At 37.6% G+C, this 16,638-nt stretch overlaps 1 protein-coding gene across 1 annotated transcript in view; it reads right to left on the bottom strand.

The window, feature by feature from the left end:
- Positions 1 to 1,129: 1,129 nt before the first annotated feature.
- SLC1A3 (solute carrier family 1 member 3) overlaps positions 1,130 to 16,638 on the bottom strand; it is a 67,907-nt gene continuing 52,398 nt past the window's right edge. Inside the window, exons 6-10 of the mRNA XM_075021865.1 lie at positions 9,652 to 9,947; positions 7,829 to 8,062; positions 5,024 to 5,218; positions 3,445 to 3,579; positions 1,130 to 2,177 (exon numbers count right to left, since the gene is read on the bottom strand). Of these exons, the coding sequence (XP_074877966.1) occupies positions 1,973 to 2,177; positions 3,445 to 3,579; positions 5,024 to 5,218; positions 7,829 to 8,062; positions 9,652 to 9,947 (1,065 nt within the window). The 3' untranslated portion in view covers positions 1,130 to 1,972. The remainder of the gene's footprint in view (positions 2,178 to 3,444; positions 3,580 to 5,023; positions 5,219 to 7,828; positions 8,063 to 9,651; positions 9,948 to 16,638) is intronic.

Below are 16,638 nucleotides of genomic sequence, written 5' to 3'. Positions count from 1 at the left end.
CAAAAAATCCCCCATATTTGTTTTCTTTCAGTCAGAGATTCATTTAGAGCTTTGTTGGTTTGACTGCTCAATACTTTGTATTAAACCCTGCTCATTTCATTCACTGGAGAGTTCCTGCTTGTATTGTCTGGGTTACTGAGCTGGAGAAGATGGGGCAGAGTTTTCAGTCCTAAAAAACCAGTCTTGCCTGGGAAAAGATTTGCCTTCAACCAGCATGCTGACTTTTTCACTACAGTTACTTGTACACCATATTTATATTTTCTAGTGACAGAAGCAACATATGGAATGGTTTTTGAGTGGCAGCTGGGACATTGCAAGAGAATCCTTCATTCATCAGAATTTTTTGGTAGGGAGATGGAGAAAGAAGACAACCAAACATTTTAATAAAAAGGATCACTCAACACTATTGTGCCTGTTGATTAATATTTTTTGTTGCCTCAACCGTAACTGCTTTATAAAAGTTTCCAGTTTAACCTCTATAATAATAAACAAATTAAAAATACATAATTTATATTTCTAGAAAAGGGCTTCATCAGGGAATAATCTTGAAATGAACAAATAATGCCACAGGATTACAAGTGCATTGTCTCCCTTTTTTCATTCTTTCTTACAAATTCCCTGAAAGAAACCTACAATATTGCGCTTTAAAATCCTTTCTAATTAAAATTTCAACATTTATTATAATATTTACTATTTTGCAATTTATATATTTTTCCTAGTAAAAAGTAAAAAAGCACCCATTAGTTTTACTTTCTAAAGTGTTACTTTTTCTTTTTGAGATGCTACTGATAAACACACAAGGATTTTGAAATTTCATATTGAGATAGGGAGCATTCTTCTCCAGATTGAAAATTGTGAATCCAGCTAATAGCTCTATAACTTATCAGTGGGATGACCAAGCATTTGGGAGGTTTCCAATCAGAAAAACCCAGGGATTCAGATTTAGAATCCAGTCCCTTTAGGATTTGAGCATCTCACCCTTCTGCACCTTCTGCAGAAAGCTGGTGCTGCCTTCTATTCTTATTATTGCTTATTAAATAGATAACTGGCATACCCAGAGCATGCTATGGTTTTTTTCCAAACAGAGATGAAGACACATTTTCTGTCCCAGAGTCAATACAGCCTAGGGCCTTACTCCTACGAACACTGACACACATAAATTGTTCAACTGGGTTTTGATGTTGAAATTAAGGGGGCAAATCCAGATTGGAGGTACACACATACATACGTAAATATTTGCAAGTCAGTGGGAGCTGACTAGGCTAAGTTTTTTTCAATATCAGCTGAGGCTAATGTGAAAAACTGTCTAGATAAAATAACTTTCTTAGAAATATTTCAACTCAGCTGATAAAAGTGCTAATTTGGGGTATTTTTTCTTTATTTATGTTTTCCCCCCTTTTATCCTTTTAATTAATGTCTTTCTCTTTATTGTCCTGCTAGTATTTGAACAACGATATAACACTAGAGAAAAAAATCAGATAAAAACCCAAAAATCCTGTTAATTAATTTAGCTGGATGCAGTTATCAAGGTAGAAGTATTGATTGTGTGTTTATAGAATTTGCAACAGGTATTTAAAAAAATAAAACCATTTTTAGGCTCTGTTATCTGTTTTACCTTCCAGTTCACAAAAAAAAAAAAAAAAAAAAAAAAAAAAGAATAGGTTCACAGGACTGAGTAACATATGAGTAACTTACACACTGATTTTTGTTTTTATTTGAGAATCTCTCTTTTTTTGTCCTCAGTTAGCACATGTGTAGCAGGACCAGTACTGTGGCCTGTTAATTTTTTCTAAGTGGGAAGCCAACATATACTGCGATCACTGCTCGTTTGGAATATATTTTCATTAACTCTTTCCAGTGCTAGCATAAAGGGAAAAATCAAGGAATAAGTGAACTTGGTGAATTCAAGATATTAATGGCTGGAAAAAGTGTGTGTTTTCCACACTTGTGTTGGACTAATGCTTTCTTTACCCTACATCTTGGTTTCACTATCTAACGGTTTCTCACTCTCATTTTCTTGTGAGATCAGTTGGTATGGTTTCTTCATTTCATTCTCCTCTATCACAGAATTACCCATTTCAGCATCCCTGTTCTTCAGCTCATGCCGTGATAAATGTTCAACAATTCCTGCTCCAATGGAGTCTCCCAAGACATTGGTAGTGGTACGGAGACGATCCCTAAGGAGAAACAGTAAGTCACCCTTGATTTCACCACTTGTTCAGGGAAGCATGCAGACTAGCTGTTAAAATGGCCTTTAAAAATCTACTAGATGATTCAGCTATTTTGTATACAATCATTTATCTGAACTGTTAATGCCATGATTTCTTCTACAGAAATTAACAAATATACTAGGACTTGGAGTCACAAAATTTGTTGATACTCTTGGCAACTTCACAGCAAGAAACAGTTGTGTGATGAGGACAACAAAGGGAGCACATAGCAGATGCTTCTTGGAGGGATTTCTATACACTGGTGGTTTGAGTTTATATCCTCTGAACATGTAAGCCAATGAGAATCTACCTTGTTAGGGTCATTTCTGTCATGACTGTAAACTATAGTCAGTAATTTAGGGTAGAATTGTGCTGAAATAATTCAAATTAAACTACAACAATTCAGCCCTCTTCAGCAGGCTCTGCCCAAAAGATGTAGAAGGCAGCTTGATGGGGAGTGACTGGCACTGTTACTCGATAAGCATCCACCTACATAAGGCTGTGGGCATGTGGTTAGATAATCATTTGAAGACAATATGTTCTCATAACAACACAGCCAACTTCTTGCAGGGATCACTTGAGAAGAGCGAAGGGTAAAACCCTCTGGAAACTATAACTAATAGGCATTAGATGAATTAGAGGTGGGAGGAAACCTGTCTTGATTTAGCTCCTGGACCTAAGGGATTTCCCCATATACCTACAGGTGTCAGTCTTCTACAGACAGAGGCATGGAAAAACTGAGGGGCAATACGTTGTGGTAGCTGGATAAGAGAGTTACACAACTGTTTTTCATTTCTGTGTCCATGGGGTAGGCGTATGAACCTTTCCCAGATTAGATAGTCAGCAGGCCTCCAATGTGAGTCAGATCTGAACCAGCTCTGACCCTGATTAATGGAAAGGTTTTCATTGCCATCCTACAAAAAATAGGAGACTAAAGCAATTCTTTGCTGATTTAATTAAAGTGTGTCTGAAATTTTTCTTAGTACCCTAAGGATCCAGGTTTCTAAGTAACCCTTTCACATGCAAGAGGAACCATCATTAAGTAACACCCCTCACCATCTGCTCTAAGAAAATACCTTAATCACAAGAAATAGTGATTCTTTTTAACACTTCCTTCCAACTGCCTTCCACAGCAAAAGAAGTACACCACTGACTGCAATATTGCCAGAATGTCCCTGGCTATTGTGCTTCTAAATATGGTCTAAGCCCTTAGTGACTCCATAAAAATACTTACAAGAACCAGTCCACTGCAATGATAAGAGTGATATCATCTGTAGGCAAACCTACTGATGTAAGCACAATGACCATGGTGACCAGTCCAGCTTGAGGAATGCCTGCAGCCCCAATACTGGCAGCTGTAGCCGTGATGCTGTGCAAAGAGATGGCAAGAGCAATTAATTGACTTCCATAATAAACTCTCCTTATCATCTGGCAAACATTAAAACCAGGTTTGAAGCAAGAATGCATTTGATCAGTAGTAAATAAAAAGATGAGACCAGCCCCTTATCTTAACACTGCATAGCTTCAGGGGAGTGTGGCTCTTAATCCAAAATGTTTACACTAAACCTTTATTCGGAACCCTTGAAATATGATTTTGTTAGGTTGTAAATCCCCTACTAGATGCTAAGAGCCAGACAAAAACATGGCTACACGCCCACACCCATTGAACAAACTCACTCCACAAGCTCAAACATGTTAAAAGAAAAGCTGAGGAGGTAATTTTGTCCTGGCAGATTTAATGCAAGAATTTTTATTCTCTGTCCATCTCACTATAACTTCATGCCAGGTGAAGCATCTGTCCTCCAGCAGTTGGCATTCTGCCATCAGAAAAGAGAAAGCTGCCAGAAACCCTGAGTCATACAGTCTAGTAACTTGATAGAAATATGCTTGTTCACACCTGGTTTAGGAAGAATTTATTTTGTCAGGTGATTTGGCAGGGAGCAGCTCTAGTACTAATGAACATGAAACTATTGCCTTGGAGTGTGAAGGCAGAGTTTTGCCTTCTCTTGATGAATATTGAATTAAGCTGGTGGTTTATATAGAGAGAGTCACTTCTCCTTGAAGATCTTCTACATTCCCAGTGCACTATATCTGAACTTCCAGTGTTCCTGTGCGATAAATAAGCCTCTGTCCTACAGTGTCCCTCTCTCCCCTTGCTGACCTTCTTTCTTCTGCACATGTACCCATCACCTTATCTCTTAAACTGTTTGTTTAACATAATGAAATTAATGCAGACCAGTTATCATCAAGTGCTACTCAGTAGGTTGTTTGCTGTTCCATTTCAAACATGAAGGCTTGTGTGCTTGAAAACATACCTATCTTCTCCACCTCTATCAGCTGGTGTAATAAAAGGTATTACCTGCTCCTTACACAGCTTGCTCTGTTTTGTATCCTGAGACCATCAGGACTAGGAAAACACTACCTCTCCTAGCTTTAGCACTGTGACACTTTTGTGCTACTGCTTTCTACATGCATTATGAACTACCTGGTATTGATTGTAAGCCTATAGCTCCCAACAGCTGCATGAGTTCTTAAGAAAGAAAATTTAAAAGTCATTAAAAAATGTTCTTGTTGACTTTACTAAGTGCAGTGATAAGTATGTCATGTTACAGTTTTTTAAAGGTTTACCTAATGGACAATATGTACTGGGGGGGCTCTTTTGTGGAGAAGATGTAAATCATTACAGTTATTCAGCTACTGTAGCAGTTCTTGTTTTTAGCTTTAGACACTCTTGTTTAATCCTGCATATAACAGCAAGAAGGAGTCATTGCAAAGGTGCTTTTATTAGTTGTAGGTAATAATGGCTTCTGTACCTGATTGTGATAATCTGCCCAAAGTTCAGATCAAAGTTGTTAACTTGTGCAATGAAAATTGCAGCCAAAGCCTCATATAAAGCAGTTCCATCCATATTAATTGTAGCACCAACTGGCAGTACAAATCTTGTAACTCGTTTGTCCACTCCATTTATTTCTTCTAGGCACTTAAATGTAACAGGTAGTGTTGCCGAGCTGAAACAAAAAGAAACAATGTAATACATGATATAAATTCTACAAAGAGGGAATGAAAAGTGTCATGCCTTGTGATGACAAGAGACATTATTCTGTCTTAATTTTTATGTGATGTAGCAAAATATTTTTTTAAAAAATGCAAAGGCTGAATTTAAACACTTCTAATGATGGAGTACCTCATAATGCTCTTGGAAACTTTTTCCAATGGTTAATTACTGTCACGCTCTATGTAGTCCCTAGTCTGAATGTGTCTAACTTCACTATTTTGTTACGAGATTCTTCTGCTAGGCAGACGAATCTATTTAAAAATCCCTGCTTCACATTTTTTTATGTCTTGAAGTTATGATTGAATCATCCCTAAGCATTGTTTTCCTGAAGTTACACAAATTAGGGTATTCAAGCCTTCAGTAAACAGCATGTTTTCTCTTATTTGCTGGTTCCCCTGGAAAGGGCATTTTGATGGATAGTTACATTACTTTACCACTTGTGGGTTAACACCAGTAGGCAGCTAAGCACCACACAGCCACTTGCTTACTTGGCCCCACACCTTGAGTGGGACAGGCAAAGAGGAAAGGAACAGTAAAAGCAAGAAAATGCAGGGGTTGAGACTGAAAAAAAAAAAAAAAAAAAAAAGCTTAATAAGTGAAGTGTAAGTGTAAGAAGAGAGAAAGAAAACAAAACAAGTGATGCTAAAGCAATCACTCACTACCTACCACCCACAGGTAGACCAGTGCCCAGCCAGTTTCTGAGTCAAAGATGCCTAGTCTCCCTAAAATCCCATTTTCCCTTTGTATTGCTGAGCATGATGTATGTGGCATGGAATATCTCTTTGGTTAGTTCGGGTCCTCTGCCTGGTTGTGTGCCCTCCCAACCTATTGCGCAGCCCTCAATCTACTCACTGTGGGGGCAGAATGAGAAACAGAGAAGGCCTTGACACCGTGCAAATACTGTTCAGTGATAGCTAGAATGCCAGTGTGTGATCAGTGTTGTTTTGGTCACAAATCTAAAACATGGCACCATACAAGCTGCTACAAAGAAAGTTAACTCTGTCCCAGCCAGGCCCTGTACACCACTTAATCTTGTTCCCCTGCTGCCACATCCAAATATGATATGAAAGGAAATGTCATTTAAAGACCAACCCAACTGAGCATTTTGGCTTCATATGCTCCAGGAGTGCCCATTCAGCCCACATGATGCCAAGTTCCTTTCCAGAGACACTGTCTCAGAAGGAAGGGTAAGGTGGCCATTTTATAAGAACTGGCTGGACTCTTTGTTCTTAAAAAATGTATATCTACGTCTGATTACACCAAAGTAAAGAGGTTTTTCAAGACCCAGCAATTCAGATTACTCTGTGTCAGTGACCTTTTCATTGCTAACTAAACAGACTTTCATGTCTTTGAGAACTTTACTAATATTGACAAAATAAAATACTACTAAAATGTAAAATAAAGAAAGGCGGTGGATGATTGTGCTGGAAAAATCTCTTTGATGACAGTCAATTTTAAATAGCTATTAAATACACTCACAGTATAGTATGGTCTCTTATGTCAGTCTAGGTTCTTACTGAGAATCTTGAGCAGTACCAAGTGGAATGTCTTACAGAAGCTGGAACATACCCTCTTAACAGTATGACTTACCCACCAGAGTTGTAGCTTCATTTTATTTTCTCTTAAACTATATTGACTGGCATTAGTTTCATTATCTTCTTTTAAAAATCATTATTAATCAAATTCCCTTTTAGGCATTACAGAAACTTGCAAGGATCGACATCCAAATGTCAAATGTGAAATTAGTAATTGTTCCTCTCTACCCATTAACATACTGTCATAATTTTTCTAAGCCCTCAAAAGCTTTTTCAGTGATACAAAACTTAATTAGATTCTACAGTAATGGTCACAACAGCTTCTCATCCAGATCTTCAAAATAATCCCAAACACCAGAGGCTTGAATTTAGTAATATAGAATGTCTGAGTTAAAACATTTGTCTTTAGGAGACAATTTTAAAATCTATTAAAATGAAAGGTGTTTTATGCAAAGTCATATGGTATAGAAATGTATATTTAATTACAATAATGTTTCATCATAGATGAAAACAGTTTTTTTATTCATATGATGTACCTATAACTTCACCAACAAAGAGCAAAAGTGGCATTTCTGGTGCAGATTGTATATCCATCACTGGCTATCAGAATTTTGAGCACAGAACATCAGCTGCCAATAAGGACTCTCAAGCTCTCTCAGAATCCTCTCTGAACTTTCCTGTTGCTGCTCCATTTTGTCATGCATATCCTTTGCCAGCTGCATTCTTTACCAGTAAGCCATTACAAACTACTTTAAAAACTCAAACACCAAGGGTAATCAAAGCCACAAGGGTTCCAGCCATACAGTCTGCATCACCAAACAGATTCATTTCATCTGTTCAGGGATTCTTATAGAAAACAGAGTTCAAGTCAATATAATGATAATTATCTCTGTTGGAGAGCAGTGGAACTGAAATAAAGTCCCCAAGTGAATACTTGCATACAGAGTTAACCAATTACCTGAGGCAAATTTGTTTCTCAAACCAGTAATATTATAAAAAAAATATGGCCTTAAAATATTGTATTATACCTGGAAGATGTTCCCAAAGCTGTGACTAATGCCTGGATTAAGCCTCCAATAAATACCCAAGGGTTCTTACGAGTGATCAGGAAGTAGAGAAGAGGTAGGACAATGACAGCATGAATTAGCAAACCAATGATAACTGTTACAGTATACATGGCAAGCTGACCACCGATCACACCCATATCTTCCATCTCAACAATTTTTCCAGCAATCAAGAAAAGGATTCCAAGTGGAGCATACCTGCAAATAAGAAATCATATCAGTATTGTACTGAACAAAGCAGAAATTCACTCCCCCATCCATACTTTTTGTGTTTATATGCCTGCATGAATGTAGGATTTCACTGTTAGGATGACTGTAATTATTCAGAAGCAGCTCAAGGGTTCAACACTTTAACTCTTAACAGTTCAAACCACAGCAGTGATTGTTTCTGATGGGTGCCATTGGATTCAGGATCTGTTAAGGATGTATAGCATGCCTTTCAGACATGTAGGGAGATGAGTTCCCTTTGGAGTTCAAGTGTCATTTAAAAGCTAGTTTAGTCAATTTTGTTACAATTCTATCTGTATGAATGAAGGCTCAACTGACATAGCTGTAGACTGTGCCAAGTACCCAGCTCTATTATCTCTCCAGGGCTGTTTCCCATGTTGCTGGGGAACGAACCCAGAGAGAAGGCTGATAATTTCCAATGATTTCAAGCTTCTTCTGGCCATGGCCCATTTTATCCAGTGGGGCACTGGATAAATACTTTAGCATGGAGCCACCTGTATGACAGAGGTTAGCTGCATTGTGGGGCAGCAGCAAAGGTGGTATGATCTGCTTTTTCCTATCGGTAAGCACAGCTGCAAATGAAGAAAGAGCTAGTGCTGACCATAAAACTCTAACATAATTCTGCTGCAGCGGGACTTCTGGTGCAGCCTTATTTCTATAAACGTCCACTTGTCTTTTCACACTAAGTTAGCACAGAACAAAATTTATCCAGCATATCTCCACTGCACTTTAAGCCATCAAATCCATGTAGAAATTTCTCAGAAGTAACAATTCTTATCCACTGCTTTATCATCAGAATTTTAGTTACTGGGAAAAGTATACTTATTTTTAGTTTCGTATCTAGTACTGCAACATATAGGTGTGTGTTTTTGGAAAGGCTTTTGGTGTTGATTTGTTTGTTTGTTTGTTTTCTGTAGTAAAGAAGGCAACAAGACACAATTTCTTTCATAATTAACCTTCTACCTGACAAATAATGAATCTTCATTGCTGAAAAGTCTTCATACCTGAAGTTTGAGGGAAAAGTTATTGGTTTTCTTTACCTACTGAACACAATAAAGAAAGCAGGAAAATTCTGTGTATGTGCAAGTGCAGCTACAATGCAAGGACATATGTATACACACTACACAACTGCAGGAACCAGTCATGTTGGAAACTAGTGAAAAGACAGTCTTGCTGCATAGAAATAAGGTTATGGGAGAGGTTTGCCAGTTTCCTTTAGTGCAGTTAGATTAGGATATAAGGAAACTTTGATAGCATATTGTTGTGATTGCTATCTTTATGAAGACATAGAATGGCTCTGTATAAGCATAGCAAGTTCTGCCATAGACCCTGATTTTTCTCCTGTCAAAAGCTAAAGACACTGAAAGAGCAAGTATGTTTGGGCAAATTATTGACATACAGAGTTACAGTTCTTGGGTTAATTTATGAAAAAAGTCACAAGGTAGGTAAGGTCTTATTGTTTGACTTCCTGCCAAACAGAATCTTGCTACCCAGTGCCTGATTGTAATGAAAAAATATTGTTTGTAGCTTAAAATGGAATTTATCAAAGAGGCACTTACCACATGATTAGAGCTACCAATCTCATGATAGCTTCATTAAGGCTATCAAAGAAGTCTTTTAACGCCTGACCTTGCTCCTTCATGCTTCCAATCACCAGGCCAAAGCTTATTGAGAAGACCACCAAGCCAAGGGCATTCACTCCATTTACAGAACCTGGAACAGGAACTATTTCCTCTTTCATTTGCATGAGGGTTTCCACTGCTTCTGACACATTGCTTACTATGGCAGCCACCGTGGATGTGTCATTGGATGGAACATCTACTTTAAACATTCTCTTTTCATAGTTAGTTTTGAACTGTTGAAATGAAAATAAAACAAAGATAGGAATTCTGTGAATTATAGCAAACAAATGTAAAAATCACACATTAAATTATTAATTACTATTGTAGGGCATTTGAATTCTTTGTGTAATATTTGTTGGTAAAATGTACTGTGACAAAAACCTGGCTTTCCTGAATGCAACAAAAATACACATTAACTTCAAGAACTAAATCTTCACCTTTAGCTTCAGAACTCACTTTCTCATAAATATATCAAAATCAAAGACACAGATTTGTCATGCTCATGAATTTTGTGACAAAACTATGATTCTTAGTTTGCATTTTTATACATTGTTGTTTTTCCCAGCAACATTTTTCCAGCTGTCAAATAAATAGGTCTTTTTTGGCTAGTGAAAATATTTTCATGTGCTCTGGAGTTTCCTTACTTTTTCATCTTTTTGAATTAAAAAAATTAGACTGAACGTAACTTAAATATAACATACCTCTTTTTTGCTTAGCTATGGCAAAGCCATTAGTTTTCTATGCCTCACAGTAATAGATCACCACTTTTCTTAATTAAGAAAAGGGGTCTACATTAAATGGTTCCATTATGGAATGGGCAAATCAATTTCAAAATCTCAATGTGACCCTAAACGTCTACTCTGAAAACCAGTCTTTACCACGTAATGCTTTTCTAGAGAGAAATGTGCATCACGCATATTTTTGTCTGGGCTCAAAAAGCCCTGCAGCCCTGTCCTGATTAAATTCTGTTGAACACAAAGAAAACTAAATATCACTAATAAAATGTTTCTAATATATCTCAGGATTCTAAATACCCTATTAAAGCCATGGGATGCTGGTGTGAAGGTTATTCAGCAACTTTGGATTTTTATTCCTTTGGGCTTGCAAATAAAAGATAAGTATTAAGTCCGGGAGCTGTAGTATTATTAGTATTATCTGGAGACTGTTGCACACTCCAAAAGTATTTGAGTGAAATGGATTACTTATGACTAAGATGGGAAACCTGAATATCAGTATCTATCTACACTTACCTAATTTTCTGTTATTTTCCACACCTGAATAGTTTTATGCACACCTTCCACATATTTGCTGTATCCCCCTGAAGATTTTAAGTCTTTCAGAATTTCAGATAAAACTTGCTTACAGGAGATTTATAGAAAGTTTCTGAATAAGATGTAGCAGAACAAATTTCCATGGAGGTCAGAATTCTTGAGTTTTAAATGAAATTTGCTAAAATGTTTTAAGATTTGGGCTGTGGTTAGAGGAGACAGCTGAGCTGTTTGAACAGTTGGCTGACACAGAAAAGCCCAGTTCCACTCCCTCACCCACTCACATCTAACCTGTGAAAATTTGTCCCCTGTGTTAGGTCTAGTTTGATCTCTCAATAAGCCAGTTCTACTTTTTAAATTGGAAAAAAACTTACCAAGCAAAAAAAGTGGTCATTTTGGGGTAAAGGCTATGGAGATGAATCACCTCACTGACTGGTGAATGCCAGACAGGGCAAAACACCGAGACTGTACCTACACAGCTGGGGAAGGAAGGATGGGATTGCCTCTTTAAGTGACAGAGAGGTATTAGAGTGGAAATGGAAATTTTCTAGGCATTCTCACTAAGGGGTTTTTAGTTCAGTCCTGACAGGAATGATAAAATACTGCCTAGCATCGTACATGAAACACTTCTAATTTTTTTTTTAATGTGTACAGTTATAATACTTGTGTTATACGTATATTTTTACTACTGTTTTTCAGTAGGAAAAAAAGTAGGTAAAAATTCCTTAATGCAAATATCTGAAGGGTGTAATTATGTTGGACTTGTGGGCATACAGATTAGACAAACTTAAAAAAGCAAGCTGTTTAATGAGGACTGGAATTAAAGCCTAATTTCCTACCAAGTTTCTTATTTGCTTCCTATTTTCCCTAGGCAGACCATAACTGATCTTGCTCTGATTCTCCTCCGTTACCCTCAGGTCCCTCTCTCATTCCTACCTATCTGGGTAGGTCAAAAGCCGCACGTGAGGCGGCTGTCAGTCGGTGTGAGATGTGTGCTGCCCGGCTGGCTGGCTGCTGCCTGTTGGAACAGGCCAGGAGCTAAGTCACAAACTGCTTTTCTTTCAGTGCCAGCACAGTCTCACTTTGCCTGAGAATTTCCCCTCTCCTGTCAGATTAGGTTGGAATCGGCTATTGGGCTCAAAAATCATGGCAGGGGACTGAGAAGAAGTTGAGCATTTACAGGGGAGAATGCACAATCACATGAAGTTTCCTGCCTTTAAAAACCAGAAATCGTTTTAGGTTGTAATAAGCATATTCCTTCTCCTTTGTGCTGATTCTGGACTTCTGTCCTAGCAGGAAGATGCCTTTAATTCTTTATCAGTTAAGTGTCTTTAGGGGTATAATATGGATTTCAGGACCTCACTCAGCAAAGTATTTCCATTTCAGCTACTAGACTGGTACAGGGAGATGTAGATCTTATCTGTTGACTCACCCTGTTGGCCAGACTTAAGTGTTCAGGAATGTTACTAGGGACGATAGTCTTTCTAGAACCCATTCCAGAGCAATGGAGAAACGGTTTATTTACAGTGAGATTCAAAATGGGAATCTGAGTGACAGGAATCAGAGCAGCTTTATTTGCTCTGGGACAGTCACTTGAACTAACCTTACTTTCACTGTTGCTGAATGAGGTTAAGGATGTATCTTGTGGCTGTGGCTGTCTACTTATGCCCAAAGTTGTCTATCAAAAGTCATGAGAAGGCTCCTGGTGAAGCAGAAGAAATTAAGGAAAACCAAATATGGAAAATGTAAAGGAGATACCCACTAAGGAAAAAGTACAGGTTGCGTTTTATTCTTGTTAGTGATTTTTCAGATGACACTAAAGGCACAATACAAGATTGTATTTTGTGTGTGGAATGGTGAAAAAACCAACTGTTTATAGGAAGTGACAGGATGAAAGACCACCTTCAAGATGATAGAAAATGTCAAAGATTTTGAAATAGATGAGGTAATAGCAAAGTTGACTATTACTGCTCTGCAAAGAAATTGGTGATAGATCATTTTGTGAGCTTTTATGAGATTCCTACTTTCAGGCAGATGTCTATCTTGGTGGGAATGTAGCTCAAACTGACATTTTAATATCCCACTGTGATTCTGCAGATCCTCGTTCTTTTGCAACATTCAGTAATGGAAGAAACTAGACAAAGAAAACCTGCTCATGTAACAGATTATAGGCTTAAGGGTCTCAGAAGAGCTGGTTGTGTTTTACTAGAAGTCTACATACCTACACTGCTCATCTGTAATGGGCTAGACAACATCACTGAGGTGCTTTCATTTCTGAGGATGTTTGATGCATGTTGTCTCCAGGCAGAGGTATTTTTGCCTGGTAAGATGTTAGATGCAAAATAGTCATAATTTTTCCTTAAGTTCATGTATAGAGAACAAATTAGGAGCAAGGTAGATATTATTTGGAACATATTAATACTAATAGCTTTCTATGAACAACCTTATATGCAAGTAAAATGTAAAAATAATGGCATTTCTGGATTTTTTACAAGACACAGTGTTAATGAACAACTTAAAAATGAATTTTAATTAAGTTAGCTCTTTATGAAATAGACAATATAATTACTTTATTGCATAATATAATGAATTAGTTCATACTTTTATTATTATTTTGTTTTCATTAGTGGTACAAGATACCCACAGTCATTTGACTTGAATATATTGCATGACCTTTTAAGAAGCAGCATTAAAACACAGCAGTAGCACGTTCCAGTGGTTAACTTGCAGAGAAGGTAATTGCATGGTTAACTGCTCTGAAAACTCATAATTTACTATCAGTACTCTGAGATAGTATTATTAGCACTGTCTGTGCTAAGTCTGTACGATTATGTAGTTTTTACTGAATGATGACTTTAAAAGCAACAAGTTTGCTTAAATGCAAGCCTAAAAAAATGAAGAGAAATGAATATAAGGCAGTGATATCCCATCTTCCTAATTATTTTTTTCTTTCCATATGGACATGTGTGAAAGCATCTAATTTGTCTGCAGAAGAGCTGATGACATAGGTTAAAATATATCTTAACTACCCAAAATTATCATGAGGACTAGACAGCATATATTAGTTAGTATTCATGTCTGGATGTGTGATTAACACTTCCAATCCCCTTGATAAGAAGGAGTTCAGAAAAGAATTTTTAATTAAAAATAGCTCAAAAGACATTAGATTGGATATTAGAAAAAATTTCTTTACTGAAAGGGTTGTCAGGCATCGGAACAGGCTGCCCAGGGAAGTGGTTGAGTCACCATCCGTGGAGGTGTTCAAAAAGCGCATAGACAAGGCACTTCAGGACATGGTTTAGTGCGCATGGTGGTGTTGGGTTGACGGTTGGACTCAATGATCTTGAAGGTATTTTCCAACCTAAACGATTCTATGATTCTATAAATGCAGTTATCAGATGCACCTTTCTAGTTCTTTAAGCTTCAGCTGGCATCAAATTCCACCTATTCAGAACAGAATAACCCTCCCCAAATCATTAAATTGATTCAGTTTCTCTTGATTTCCCAAGTTCACCTGTGTTTCTTTTGTCTTTTGAGATATCCCCAGAGCACAGCACAAAGAACAAGCAGTTAAAAAGCAGTATCTGCTTAACAAGCAGACTACTTGTGACTGCTCAGCCCCAGACTAGATAGCATTTTTGAATTTAGCAAAGAAAGAGAAGTGAAGAGATAATAGCCAGAGCTGAAAGATAAATCCAAAGATTTCTTTAGCTATCCCTGAACTTGGGGTGAATATAGAGGTTTAGAGAAAATTTTGAACAAATTAATCTAGTTTTAACTAAATGTGGAATATTTATCTAGGTGCAGTCTTTCAGAGTCTACTGTTACTGATAAAAATCACAAAAGCCCCCAAATGATTGGTACATAGTGAAGTTAGCAACATACGTCATATGGAAATAAGCAGCAACAGAAAGTATGCTGTTTGGATTAACAATCTGCTGTTTCCAGTGATCCCCATCTGCCACTGATTTAATTGGAGGAGGTCCTGATAGAGACAGGTTGTCAACAGGACTTTGGTCTTTCACAGGGAGAGACGGAGTAACTCATGAAGAACAGAGTTAAGCTAAAGCCCAACATTTTCCAGATTATTCTTAACTTGACCTGCTAGGCAAGGGTGGCCCCTTGTCCCTGTAGACTTTCCTGGGGCCTGGGCCTCAATGCCACCAGCTAAGACTGAAATGGTTCTGCCAATTCTCGGCTGAAAGGTTTGAATAAAAGGATTTCCTTAGCTTTTCTGTGGGCTCTCTTTCTCTCCTACAGGGACTCCTCCTAGCTTCTGGGATCCACAATGGGGGGGTTCTTTTCTGGAGGGGAAGGGGCATTTTGTTCCACCTCTCCTCCTCTTTCTGGGGAAGAAAATGTGCAAAGAAAGGAGGAGCAGGTGAAGAAGAAGCAAGAGGAGGCAGCTTTGTTTGCCTCACAGACTTGCTGGGAAAGAAGAACAGGAAAGGCAATCCAAAGAACCATTAGACTGAATGAAGAACAGTAGAAAATTTAGGAAGATCCTTCCTAAATAAATCCTAAAGTCTCAGCCTTACTTCCTGACTCTTCTTCCAGCAGCAAGACTACAAAAACTTCTGCAATTCCATCTAGAAGCCCCCTCCACCTTGGTTACCCTCTTCATACAGCTCCATTTCATCTTGCAGGAGAGCATTTCCACATCCAGAAAACTAACTTTACTTCACTGAAATTAATTATGCAAAGAAAAGTACAATTTTCCATGTCTTGGTTTTAGAAAATTTGAGTAATAGTTGTTCTTTTGAGGTTAAAAACTCTGGAAATTATAGTTGGTCCTGTGTGTTAATGGAGCTGCTTTGGGAAGTGCTTGTTGTTGATGGGGGAAGTAACAGGTTCAAAACTTGCTGTGAATACTAACACAGTCATTAGAGGACCTGTCTGCTGGCCATGGTGAGAGAGAAAAAAAAACCTTCCAGTGGGTTCCAACACAGACCTCTGTCAGGAAAGAAACCTGCCTAAGGATGCTATAAAACAGAGTGTGAGTGCCTATTATATCAAAAGATGTGGTCTGAATGTGGAGTGCAAATGCCAGTGATGGTTTCCAGGTGTGCAAAGCTGTGGATCAGTATTAAGGCTTTGAGTGTGGACTACTATAAGCAGTAGTCTGGGTTGTGTCTGGGCCAGCAAACACAGTGTTACAGAACCAGATTAGTGCCAGATGGATCATCCTTTTTCACAAATATTCTGAGAAACATATGAAAAACCTGATGTAAACTTTTGAAAAGGAAGTTATGGAGTCAGATGTACAAAATCATCTGGATACCTATGAATCTTACATATACTTGTTGCTCCATAAAATGTTTTTAGTTTAAAAAATCTGCTACAACAAAATCACTTATACTTAAAAAATCTAGGTTTTGCTACCTGATTCAAAAGGTAATAGTATCAGTATGACAGATTTAAAATCCTGGTGCTTCAGTAAACATAGCTGTTGATGAATGTCAGAAAAAACTTCCATTAAATATTTCCTGGTTTTTGAACCATTTTTTTGAAATCCCTTTAAGCTGTAAAGCACATGAGAAATACAATATACTTAAAGTAAAGAGAATCTACAGGACATCTTTAACTAAAACCACAAATTTAGGACTGATAGTCACTAAGTCAAGTTTCCTGATGCTGTAGGATACTTTATCAAGAG

Source organism: Buteo buteo, chromosome Z (genome assembly GCF_964188355.1).
Source record: "Buteo buteo chromosome Z, bButBut1.hap1.1, whole genome shotgun sequence".
Lineage (NCBI taxonomy): Eukaryota > Metazoa > Chordata > Aves > Accipitriformes > Accipitridae > Buteo > Buteo buteo.
The sequence above is the reverse complement of the archived record's forward strand: the minus strand, read 5'-3'. Positions and strand labels throughout refer to the sequence as shown.